Raw genomic sequence first — 13,533 nt, forward strand, 5'->3', positions numbered from 1 at the left:
ATTAAGGCAGGCAGAGTTCCGTGCTCGGATTGATATCGGAGGACGTTTCTCTTGTAACGTCAGCTGATATCAAGGAAAACTTCGCTCATTTAAACTCTTTATATCGAAAAACCATCACACTCAGTCTACACTCAGTCTCACTTTATTTGAATGACAAAAGACATGGAAAGAACCATCTAAAAACCAAGTAAAGTCGTCACAGTAAGGTATACCTACTTTAGCTCTAATTTTTTGAAGTATTTCACATATAGTTTACAAGACAAGGTTTTGTGAAAATTTTCACAGGAAAGAAACTTCAATCAGTCTGGGAAATCCTCTCAATTGCACGCTATGTTCCAAGAGCATAAGCGCGCAATTGCATGGTTATAATTTACACCCGCTCCCGCCCCAGTTGAAACTGCTTAGGGATTTTAAAAGGGGTTCGGAATTCTCGCTCTAATTCGGGGGCGGCGGCGAAGGCATGGATGGACACGATCAATAATATGAGACACCATTGTGGACATCATAAAATTGTCCAAAAATTTGTTTTGTTAATAAGTTTCTGAATTTTAATTCAATGTCATGGGTCGAAAATTTAACAGAAGTTAGATATTACTACGTTCTTTAAATATTTTTTTTCAAAAAATTAAACAGTGTAGACCTAACTCTTCATACAAAAATTACGGGAAACGCATATTTGGACTTTGTACCGTAAGTTGGTCTAATGTCGACATCCGTCTTCTAATTTCGACACCCTTCTTTATAGAGATAGTAACAATAGAAACTGAGGAAAGTCGGAATCGCTGATTGACTTTGATTAGCGCGATGAGAGGAAAAATCTTTAGTCTATCAGTGATTTCGACCTTCTTATTATTCCTATCTATAAAGAAGGATGTCGAAATTAGAAGACGGATGTCGACATTAGACCAACTTACGGTACCCTATGCTGCACTCAAGCACTTGGGCCAAAATCCCGCAAAGGTGGGACAAAAATCAGTTTTTTGAAGTTTGCAAAAAAACGCCACATAGAAGATCTTTCAAATTCAGTATGTGAATAGAGCAGTAAAAAATACAACTTTTCTATTTTTCCTTTTTTTTGCAAAAGTTCTAGTAATGAAAAAAAAGGGATAATGATAATTGAATACTATCCATTGATGATCCGCGGCACTATCGTAAAGCTAGAATCGCTTCGCGTACTCTTCGCTTGAGAAAATGATTGACAGATTGAAGTTTTTCATCCCCGCGGTGCGCGCCGCGCGGGAGCTCGGGCGCTCTGCGAGAGTTCTCGGCTCAATCCTCGGACCGCGCTAAAATGGTAAAATGAGCTGTGATAGATCATTTCGATGGAAGTTGTTGGAATGTTTACAAGGCTCTTGACAGAATGTTGTTTGTTTTATTGTCAATGATGACAGTGCCGTTATAAATTTTGTTAGATCTGACAAATTGATGTTTGTAAGTGCACTTTATAGTTTTGATTCCCATTGAAGAATCATATTCTGGTTTTCATGTTATTAGATGCTGTTTTAGAGCTTTAGAGCTAGACTGTTAAAAACTTCATTTTTGACAAAGATATGATAAAAAATTAACATTGTTAACTTTTTATCAATTCAATGAAAGTCTAAAAAGTCTGAAATCCCCCAAAATGAAAAATAATTTATTACTATGTTTAATTTAGCCATGTATTAAATATTTACAAAATTTATCAGAGCGTTAACAAAATATTGATAAATTTGTAACACTGCTGGTACACTCAGAAAATTACGAAAATGGTTTGCTACCCTTGGAACCTAGCAAGTTAGATTTTAGACAATTTCATGAGAAAGTGAATTTATAAGATAGAAATAACAATTGTTGCATGTATTTTGGACACAAAAATGATAAATTTTTAACAATTTTGGCAAAAATTGAACTTAATCTTAGCAAGGAAAAAATATAAGATATCAAGTTTTAAGTCAATTTGGGGCAATTTTTAGGTTTCAAATCAGGGTTCCAAAACTTAAATTAGTGAAACTAAATTGCAGAAATGTACTTTCAGATAACTAATCTTTAAATCTGACAAGTTAAAGATATGCGGATGCAACGTTTCAGGATAATAGAATATGAAAATTTGTAATTCGTAAGTACTCTAGATTTGGAGAAAACCCTGTTATAGTGTTTCACGTTAGTTCTGTTTAGTATTTTGTTAATATTTTATCAGTATTTTTGTTAATATTAGTGTTTGATTTATTCTAGGGTGTTTTTAATTAGGTTGTAGATCAGCTTCTTGAGCATTTTGAAAGTCTTAATTGAGTATCTTTAAGTGGCAAAGACTAATAAAACTATAACAGAAAGTATATATGTTTAAAATATTATCTTCTATTGTATGTTAACATTTTATCATTTGAATTCTATCTTTTTCTGATTTCGCTCCATTGATACTCAAGATTTTGTTAATATGCAAACAATTGGTCATTTTTTAACCATTTATGTCAATTTTGATAATATTTTAACACACTACTTAGTTAGTGTAATATTTACAAGTACATACTAGTTTTGGTTAAGTTTTTATCTATTTTTGTTCAAGTTATTCAAAATTGTAGTTCTGCGTATAGTTTAAAGAGATATGTATCAAAACAAAGAGTTAAAAATAAACGGGCAATCCAATTTTTACGGAATCTTCTTCTACGATAAATTTTGAGTAAAACTGCCCTAGGCTTTTGAAATTCAACAGAGCTTGCGGAAGGAATTGCATGTCAAAAATATAAGAAATTTTAAAGCGTGCAATTGCACGCTTAGGCGGGCATCACACAAATAACTTGTGTTCGCGTCGTTTTTAGGTCTAAAAAACGAGTCGGTCGGTCGGTCGGCAAAAAAGACTTGAAAAATTGATTTTCAAACCGTGAGTCGGGCGAAAATCAAATCTATCGGAAATTTGAAAAGCTACGCTAGAGTCACACCGAAAAACAAATAACTTTTATAAACTTACCTTCCCAAAACATTGAAGAAGCCTATACTAATCAAAGTAGATGAGAGAGAGAAGAGAGGAAAAAACCTTAAAATCAACCAGAATTTACAACATTTTTTCCAAAGCAAAAAGACGTACTTTTCTTGCCGCCATCTTGAATTTAATTAAAATGAGAATTATATTCACTTTCTCTAGTCCAATAAGACACACGATTTGACTCACGTGACTCAAATCGCCGTGTCTTATTGGACTAGAGAAAGCGAAAGTGACATAAATTCAAGATGGCAGCGAGGAAAGTGGTATCTCTAATTGAAAAACCACAAGGGAGAATTAAAATGAATAATATACAGGGGGTCACACTACTGGCTACAGGAGCTGCAAGCAAAGGATTAAGGCTAATGTTTTTGGCTTTTCTGAAGGACAAAAGGTATAGGAAGGTTCACTAAAAGTGGGATAAAGCTGGGACTATATTATACTTATAAAAATCCGACGTTTTTCCGACTTTCCGACTCAAAAAAGTCAGAAAATTAGGAAAAATCATCAGCTGGTCGGACGACGCGAACACAAGTTATTTGTGATGCCCGCCTTACCGCAAAAGCCGTCACCCGTCAACCTTGCTTAACGCTTACAGCCCGTTTCAGAACAATTTCGATAAGCGTGTATAAAAATTCTGCCACTTTGATAACCGTGCAATTGCGCGCTTACGACCTCGAAACATAAGCGTGAGAGGATTTCCCAGACTGTCTCAATAGACCTTTTCGCCTTTCCATCCACCATATTGAATTGTATGCAAAAATTATGGTGGCCGAATTGCCGTGGTGAAATTCCCTTAGAGAATATGCAAAACATATGCAAAAAGAAAGTTGAAAGTATTAATATAAAACTTAGCTACATGCATTTAATTGCCATTATATTATAAAGTGTAATCTTGTAGAAGAAAGATTTTAAATTTGCTTCTCTTGAAAATTAAAAATAATTATATTCGCTCATCTCTTAGAACAAGCACTTCAAAAATCCATAACATTAGACATAAACTCTAAACTGAAAAATCACCAGCAAAGGTAAAAAGTAATCCTTATTCGGCTGACGGTAAATTATTCTCTTGGGAATAAAGCCGCCAAATGATCAAATGAAAACATTGATAATGTGTGACGTCATAATTACTGCTTTTCAGTTTGCATGTTCTGAAAGTTTGATGTGTGTACTCCGTCTTCGTGGAATTTCTTAATGGCATGAAAACAGAATATGCTATGTCTTTAAGAACAAATTTCTAAAAGGCTTTTGTTGTTCTGTAAATGTTTCTTTTTGGATTAAGAAATTCGATCTTTTATTGTTCTAATGACAGTTAGGAACATTTGGCGAGTTCCTGTACGCGGCCGCAATCAAAAAAATCATAACAACACTCATTTTAAAATAAGGCGTTCGTGTCTTTTCTCACTTTTTTTAGCCTAGACGATGTAGCAAACAAAGTAAGTATAAGCACACTGTGCTTTTAATTGGCTGAAATTTTTTTTCGTGTCGGAAAAACTTTTTCAAACTTTCAGCAATGATTGACCAACTATTATAATGAAAATTATCCAGCGCATTTTTTATCTTCTTACCTTCTTCATCTTCATTGAAGCACTCAAGGTTTACTGAAGTTTTAAAGCACATAAGATATTCTTATAATTATTGATATTCACTGAAACACCGTTCTTTGTGCGCTGAGGTGGAGTGTGTGACGTAACTCGCGCGGCAACTAACTCGCCTTCTGTTGGAAGATCATATTGGGCGTTTTGACGTTACCACCCATTGAAGCAGCGGGCGCCTCTGTCTTTCCGCAACTCTTTCCACCATTTTAGATGGTCTTAACAATAGATCCAAAAAAAGGGCGCCATAATCTAGGAAGATGATTTGTTTTGGTCTCCGGCTTTGGGAAGTAGCAATGTTTTTGGTTGATTTCGATGGGAAATGGTAAGAAACTTAAGTTTACAAGTGTCATTTAGTTTTTGCTGGTTTATAGAATGGCAGGATCCTGGATGGTTTCCCTAACTGAATGTTTATAATATTTATTTATAAGATGCTTTGTTGTCTTTTTAATCTTTGTGTAAACTTGCATATGTTTTGCATATTTTCCAACTAAATCCAACCACGGCTTTTTCGTTCCTCTATTTTTGCATACAATTCAAGATGGCGGATGGAAAGGCGAAAAGGTCTATTTCAATTGTGCTATTCCGTTTTTAAACCACCCCTGTATGGTTTAAAAAATGGAATATTGACAAACTTTTTCAGGGGGGTCTGAGCCTTGATTTTTCAAGGGGTTTTTGTTCCTTTTTCAGATTTTCCAAGGGGTTTATTGAAGGTTTCCAGGGGGTTGTCTTTTCATAAACTGACATAGCGACTCCAGAAGTCACACAACTTTCGTTGACGTCAAACCAAATGTTTTCAATTTTCCGTGAACTTTGAACCCTTGGAACTTTTTTCTATGTATGCTAAAGCGTTCCGGTTTTTACCAAAAGAAAGCCCATGACCAGACGGTGTCAATCGAACAACTTCAAACAAAAATCGCAATCAAACCAATCAAACGTAATCGAACGCGGTCGAATAATTGTGATTCGATTGACGAACGTAATCAAATCTCAATCGAACGGTCGATTCCTGGGTAATATTCGATTGTGTTCGATTGCGTTCGAGTAAGGTTCGATTGGTTCGATTGATAGTTGACTATGTTCGATTGGTTCGATTGATTGTTAATTACATTGAATTAATCTTCGATTTCGTTCGATTACGATTATGTTCAATGAGTTTGATTGCGATTAAATTAAATTGGATCACTCTGTTAGAGCTTTTTAGCGTGGGCAGCCGAGCGCTTAAATACCATACCAAAGCGAATAAAATCTAAATACAATTGAATCAATCGAACGTAATCAAATACAATCGAACGTAATCGAATACAATCGAACGTAATAGAAACAATCGAACAGTAAATCCTGGGTTATATTCGCTTGCGTTCGACAATCAATTTGCGATTATTCGATTGTGTTCAATTGCGTTCAATTGATTCGGCGTTCAATTCGTTCGATTGACACCGTCTGGCCATGATCTTAGCTTTTAGCAGAGGTATATATATAACACTATGGTAACAACTTCAGAAGATTTTCAATTTTAATTTTTTTTTCGAAACCTATCCTATCTTGTAGAGCTTTGAAAAAGAAAGAAAATGAGGGGTCATAGGCCTCCAGAGGATATAAGTGGTTGTAAAGATATTCAAATTTTAGTGTCAAAAATTTGACTAAAATGTCAAAAAAAGGTTAGGAAAATACCAGACCCGATCAATCGAACTCGTCGAACCAAGCGAACAATCGAACTAATCAAACTCCATCGAACGATTAAAGTTTGATTAAAAAAATTAATCAAACCTAATCGAACACTCACAATTTTTGAAGCAATAGCAGTTCGGTAAGTAAAAAGTTCGATTAGTTCGTTGATATTAAATCCTCATATATCTCCTCTCGCTTGCAAAAACTTTGTCCTGGCACGCGATTGCCATTTCGACAGTTCCCGGACTTAACAGCTTGACGTTTATTGTACCCAGATATTTGTCTATCGGGAATAAAGTCCGTAACCCCTCTGTTGCGATTTCGCGCGCAGCCGAGTGGCGGAATACTACGCCCCAACAAACTTATCTGATATTCCGATGGCGGATTGCCGGTCGCCCACGCTAAAGCTCTAAAGGAGCTTAGGAGCGGGCCAATTTCCCATCGGAGAGGAATGATAGTCGGCCTTTGATGTGCCGCATCCTCAGTCAGGTTCAACTACCCTTGCGCTTAAAGGTAAAAATATTTCGGTTGGACCCGCCAATCCCCGAAAACAAGGGCTGGGTTACCAGACCTCCCGCTGCAAAATCCTTGGCGCGGTCTTGCAAAAGTCCGTAATCTAAACCTTCTAGATATTGAAAGTTTTCCCGACCTTCAGAGCTTTAGCGTGTCAAAAGAAAATTTCACCATCTGGGTGCCAGATAACCAACAAACCGCCTCTGGCGCTAAAAGAATACAGGAAAAGTGTGTAATCCGTTATCGGAAGTAATTTCCCGATTTACATTCAGAATTTGGCTTTGAAAAGAAGCTAATATACGGTGGCGGAGCAGCACAAACTTGTCAAACAAAATTGGTTCATCGAACTGATCGAACCAAAACCCATTGGTCGAACTTAATCGAACACTCACAATCTTAATAAAAAATCTTAGAGTTAGATTAACTTTTTTAATCGAACTTTAATCGTTGGATGGAGTTCGATTAGTTCGATTATTTGATTGGTTCGACAAGTTTGATTGATCGGGTCTAGAAAATAGCTTGGAAAAATTCGAAAAATGTGTCAAAAAAAAAAAGATTTCCCAGTCAGGCTTCTTCAATTTTACATATCTCTTTTTCTAGTGTAGCTAGAGACCTGAAATTTGGAGGGAGAATTCTTTGATGGTGTTAGAATATCTACATATTATTAGCCGTACTGTGTGTGTCATTTTGTCTGTGTGTTATACTTTCGTTTTCGCAAGCAATGTTTTGTTCTCGATAAGTTTGTTTTGATTGACAGATCAGATAGAGCCTGGTTTAGACTTTATTCAGCCTTTGTTTTGAAATTTTAAGGCCCTTCTACATTTAGTAATTTTCATTTTTGCCCAGCTTTGCCCAATCCTGTTTTTCTCTTTTCTTTTGTTTGAAATGTTTTCAAATGTATTTTAACGATCGTATTTATTAATGAGATTCGAATTCTTTTCAAAACAAAACAACTTTCTTTTATAGAAAAGAACATTTCAAGTAAATCAAAACATAAAAATCAAAAAGTTTGTCGAACAATAACAGCATTCAAAGGGGGATGAAAAGCAAGAGAAGAAATTTTTATCTTTTTCTTCATACAAAAACATTCAAGTGCAAGTGGTTGCCGCTACTGTTAAAAACTGTGTACGTCATTTTACATGTTTAAATTCGAAAAGTTATGGTTTAAAAAAAGCAATTTAAAATTGACTTATTTATCTTTTTAAATCTGATAAAAACAAAGTTGCACTATTCTTTGTGGCTTTCCCGCTTTTTCCTGAAGAATTCTCATTTCTACATTTCACTCCTCTTTACCATGACATTTTCTCAAATTGTCGAAAACTGAACTCTCTCCAGAAACATTTGTTCATCGATAGTTGCAACTTTTTTTTCTCTCGTCGGAAAACAATTTTGAAAATGTTGCAAAAACGTTTGGCACTTTACCAATTTGCCGTCTAGCCCGAGTCCACAGTGTTATATACCGCTGGAAAGCTAAGATCACGGGCTTTCTTTTAGTAAAAACCGGAACACTTAGCATAAGTTTGAAGGGTTCAAAGTTCACGGAAAAATGAAACATTTGGTTTGAGGTCAACGAAGTTGCCTGACTTCTGGAGTTGCTAACTATGGACATTCATAGTTTGAATTAATAGGGGCAATTTCAAAATTTAAAGTCTGAAAGTCTGAAATTTATTTTTCATTTTGGACAAGACACAGTACAGATTTAGTGCAAATTGCCCTCTTCCTTGACCTATTTTCTGTACTATAAAAAAAATTCTAGAAAAGAAAGACAGGTAGAATCCAAACGATCAAAGCTTGCACGGAAGCACCCAAAAAAAACATACAAAGCAGCTTTGTAAGAAAAAATACTTCAACTGCTATTCATAAAAATACTTGTCAAAGACGATGGCGTATGTTAAAAGCATTTCCATAAAAGTCGACCCAATACAGGGCTGATAAAAAAGTTGATGCAATCAGTTTCAAAATTAGACATCCACAATGCGTCCTCCAAAATCAAAAATAAGAAAAAGAAGACAATTGCGATCAAAACATTCCAGACACGGAGGAAAAAAGAAGACCTTACATTGCAAGAAAAAAACATTCCAGGGGCATGCCCACAGTCTTCAACTTTGACAGCTCCAATGCAAAGTTTCTAGTTTTGGTTTGAAATAACAGAGGAAACCGGTATATTGAATCTCCAGATAGACAAATTCCTGCGTTTTTATAAAATAAAGACTCCATAGAACGCCACTTTCAAAATAAAACAAAAAGAAACTGGAAAAAACATGCCAAAGGGAAATGAAAAAGGGCTATTTCAAATTAAAAGAATGAGTGAAAAGAAATTTAATACGAGAAAGTTTATGATGAGTTTAATTAGCTTAAGTAGTAGGATTGTATTTTCGTAATATATACAGAGTAGATAATCTTTCAGTAGAATCCCAGAAATATGCCAGAAAACTCGTTTTTGCAGATTTTCATTGGACTTTTTCCTTACATTTCTTTGTTTTTTTCACACAAAAACATTATTGATTAAAGTGCCCACCATCAACCATGGTTCAACTGTCAATAAAACTGATTTTTGAAGCTGAAACTTTCTAAAAATTGCCGGAACAGCTGATTCATAGTTTGCACCCCCCTATAAAGACTGAAAATGTCAGAATTATGTTGGGAAAACCGTCTTTTTCCGATTTTTTGCAGAAATATGCGTATTAGCAAAGCCCAAAACAGGCTTGAGTTTTTTTCTTCACTTGAAATAAAAATCTTATAACTTTTGAGCCAGTTTGAGCTTTGAATTTATCTATCATTTCAGATCATTTAGGAATTTGGTGACTACACCTGCCTCAAATTTGGCAATGACTATACTATTTCCCTTCATCTTTAGATTGAATTATTCTGCTTACTTTCTGTTCATAGAATTATCTTCCTGAAATGAAGATCTTTATTTATTTTTTGTTTACTTGTTTACTTTTCTTTATTTCAGTTTTAAACAAATATGAATGCCAGGTCCCAGGTTTTTGAATTCAGTGCTGAATTATGTCAAGTAGAAGAAGTTGTCTGTAGCTTTCTTCATACTTTGCTGTTCCATCGGTCAACAGGAAAATTTCATTATCAGAAGGAAGGATCCTACACCGTAGGTACAATTGGTTATGAAGATGTAGATTGTCACTTCATTGATTGTTCATATGTACGCTGCTCCAGTGAAAAGCTTAACAAAACTGTATTATCTTACGCAAAACAGTTCAAAGATGCCTTGAAAAATATGGAAAGTCATCGTAGCGGTCAAGTTTCTTTTGAGTTTTACCAAAAGCGCAAGAATCCTTGGCCATTTCCGACGGAATCAATACCATGGGAAATGTGGGTTTTGAAAATCAATATCGTAACTGTGACCAACGATGTAGACAGGGTTGCTTTACGAGAAAAGTTGACGGATGCTGTGTGTGAGAAAATCAGAGTGATTTGTGAGATTATCAACAAGCCTGATTATATTCCCAAAATGCCAAACGAGCCTGATTTGACCAATATTTTTGACAACCAGTATACTGATGTTCAGCCATATTTACACAAATTCCACTTCCAAACATCAGAACATGCTTCAGATACCAGTGTTGGTAACACGATGAGACGATTGATCAAAGATACCTTCAACTACTAATCTAGGTTGACTGATTGCATTTTCCAACTAGCTGAAAGATGTATTTTGTTTCATACACAAGATTGTTTCTACCATTTCTTATTGAATATATTAAATGCTTTTTCAATTTAATTCTTTCATAAACTTTTACCACATTTCAAATTTGACTAAATGTCCAATAAGGGGTTGCCTTAGCTTAAAAATTATGATTTTTAGGTTTGACAAGGAACAGTTTACTTAGGTTGGACCCCTGAAACCCCTGCAAGTTGTTCTACAAAGAAAGTTATGAAAATGATACTAAGCTAAAGCTTTTCAATTTATGAAGCTTTATTGCTTAAGAAGCAAATTTGGTGTCTTTTCTGGGAGAGTCCTTGCTTAAGTTAGGAAAGTGTTTCGTTTAATAGAAACAATATTTTATCCAAGGTAGATCAACAATTTTTTGTAAGCAACCGTTTTTATTTATATTTTGAGTGGTTATTTGAGCGTAAGGAATTCTTTTCTTTTAATTTATTATAGTTTTTACTTTATTTCAGCTCTATTGTAAAATTGTTGCTTCCAAAAAGCTTTCATGTTCATAATTTGAAAGATTGAAAACTTTCTCAGAATAATTATATGGCATATAATCTTGATAGAATTTTTTCTACATTCTATACACCTAATAACCTTCCTACAAAGAGCTGTATGAAAATGAATTCAGGAAGTGATCATCTTAATAATATTGACATATTCAAAATATTGATCCTCATTTGATCTTAGGGTTGATGAATATGTGTAATCTAATATTGAACGGTAAAAGTAATTTTTATATTATTATCAGACATATTGAATTGCTTTTAAATTTGTAAATAACATTTTGTTGTAAACTCATGTTGATAATATGTAAATTTTTGAATTATATCACTAAAATTATGACAAGATTTTAAACCTTTTCCTGATTAAAATCTTCTTAAAAACTCTTATTACTATCAATCAAAAAAATGTATTTTTAAAGTTGATCATTGAGACATTTGCTTTTAACACCCTCTTTCAATGATCCAAATGCAAATTTATGATGAATTTTTTAGAGATACTAAAGCTTAGAGATGATGGCCAAGTAACTGCCTTTTTTAAGTAAAAAAGATTTTGATTGATAAATTCAAAGGATATGGAATTCTCGATTGATCTGTGATACAGGGGTGTTAAAATCTTAAACTGTTACAATTTTATAATGTACTGGGTGACCCAATTAAAGTAATGCAATTCATAAGTTTTGACTTTTTTTAAAACCAACAGGGAAAGCCAGATTTCTGAAATGTTTTCAAATTGTTAATTCCACACTTCCGAACATATGTCTTGAATCATTTTTGTCAACTACTGGTATGATTTGCAGCAAACTTACTATCCAATTTTTCTAAAAAGACAATTCCCAGTTTTAACAGGAGATAAAAAATTGCAATCACTTGCTTATACTTTTATTCGGTTACTCAGTAAATAAATGATCTCCCATGTGATAAGTGTGTAATCCGTAATTCTAAAGCTTAACTGTTTAACACAATCCTCTTCAATTATTGTGAGTTTCATTTATTAATACAAATTTCCACATTACTTTTAGAGAACAACATTGAACAAAATATTTATTAAATTTTGAATTGGAATTGATTAAAAAAGGTGGTTTGAAAATCACCGATTCCCTGGTATGGTAAATTTATTCATTTCAACCAGTGACCGATATACCCTAGCGCTTTTATTATCTTATTTTGTATTATATTATTATTATATTTTGTTGTCATTCCTGTGACCTTTTTTTCAAATCCCTCTTTGTAAAATTTAATCCAATGTACTTTTCACCACATATATCTACCTTAGTCCCTTTAATTTTAGTACCCCATCTTTTTTTTTAGGGCAAAACATGTGCTCAAAAATAGGTGTAGCTGTAGCTGCTAAAGTGCATCAATGCAAAGTCATTTAAACAACTTTTCGTTTCTTTTTACTTTTTTATAGTATCGACATGCTTGGAGGTTTTCGTAGAAGCAACAAACGTGGCAATGTCCGCAAACGTATTGAGACCAAAGATAGCGATGAGGAGAATGAAGAAGGAGAAATGGAGACTGACTCTCCTGTCGCTACCCCAAAACCTGTTGCTGCTCTTGTTGAAACTAAAAGCAGCAAGATCAAGAAATCCTCATCTGCTTTGAGCTTTGGCGGTGAAGAGGATGAGACTGATACCTTTGTGGTGAAGAAATCAAAAGCCAGTCTTAATATGAATGTCAAGGTTCGTAAAGAGAAGAAAAAGAAGAAGAAAAAAGGGAAGAAAGATCTCACTGAAGATGAGGATGAAATTATGGAGGATGTCAGTGAAATTAAAGCGAAAGTGAAACCACCTCCTTTGGCAGTTAGTGGAGGAAGTTTTCAGATTAAAACCTTCAGTGATGACGAAGAAGTAGATGATGCTACACATCGTTTCAGTGCACGAGGTGGTTTTGGTCGACCAGGTGATATACCTGATGCAGCTACTATTTATGCTATGAAAAAGCAAAGAGAGCAAGCCCGCCAGTTTGGTGGTGGTCAAAATTACATACCCATGAATTCTAACAAACATGCAGGTCGCTTTCCATCTGAAAATTCTCGATTAGTTCGTGAAGAGATGGAAATGAATAGCAGTGATGAGGAGCGGATGGAAATGAAAGGGAAACAAACCTACGATCCTTATTTGGAACGTCGATCCCAGGTGGCAAAAGCCCTGGAAGAAGCTGGAGAAATGGAAGAGGAAGAGCAGGAAAACAACCAGGATGAAGAAGAATTACGTAATTGGGAAAATGAGCAAATCAACAAAGGGACTAAGATACCTGCAAACGCTTACAAACGACCTGCTCTTCCAAACCCTGTACCCATGGTTCACCATGAGCCACCTACAATCTATAGTATTCCAAACAGTGATCAATCTGGAATTGTCTCTGTAGATTACATTACCAAGAAGTTGGCAGAGGAGTTGAGTACTAAGAAGCAACTACATCGTATGCATTCTCAAGATTTTGAGAAGATCAAAGGAAGTTTGGCGTCGTCTAAAGAGAATATTGAAAATTTGGAAGAGAAAGCTGAACAGTTGGATGAGAAATTCAGCTTCTTTCAAGATATGAGAGGCTTCTCTAAAGACCTCATTGAATGCCTTGGTGAAAAGGTTAGACATATATCCAATTCAAATTTATGGTTAA

The 13,533-nt window shown here is 34.7% G+C and overlaps 2 protein-coding genes across 2 annotated transcripts in view; both read left to right on the plus strand.

Moving 5' to 3' along the window:
* The first annotated feature begins 70 nt into the window (after positions 1–70).
* On the plus strand, positions 71–11,283 carry LOC136797748 (autophagy-related protein 101-like). The gene is made up of 2 exons (XM_067054339.1): positions 71–206; positions 9,692–11,283. Exon 2 carries the CDS (start codon positions 9,704–9,706, stop codon positions 10,361–10,363), a length of 660 nt encoding a protein of 219 aa, XP_066910440.1. The 5' UTR covers positions 71–206; positions 9,692–9,703; the 3' UTR covers positions 10,364–11,283.
* A 648-nt stretch (positions 11,284–11,931) lies between these two features.
* LOC136797749 (PAX3- and PAX7-binding protein 1-like) overlaps positions 11,932–13,533 on the plus strand; it is a 71,774-nt gene continuing 70,172 nt past the window's right edge. The window contains exons 1-2 of the mRNA XM_067054341.1: positions 11,932–12,015; positions 12,323–13,499. Coding sequence (XP_066910442.1) covers positions 12,330–13,499 — 1,170 coding nt within the window. The 5' untranslated portion in view covers positions 11,932–12,015; positions 12,323–12,329. The remainder of the gene's footprint in view (positions 12,016–12,322; positions 13,500–13,533) is intronic.

The sequence above is a fragment of the Clytia hemisphaerica genome, unplaced genomic scaffold, assembly GCF_902728285.1.
Source record: "Clytia hemisphaerica strain Z4C2 unplaced genomic scaffold, Clytia hemisphaerica genome assembly, whole genome shotgun sequence".
NCBI lineage: Eukaryota > Metazoa > Cnidaria > Hydrozoa > Leptothecata > Clytiidae > Clytia > Clytia hemisphaerica.

What these genes read in the sequence shown, in the direction of transcription:
- LOC136797748 (XM_067054339.1), top strand. Translation starts at nt 9,704, where the DNA reads ATGAATGCCAGGTCCCAGGTTTTTGAATTCAGTGCTGAATTATGTCAA.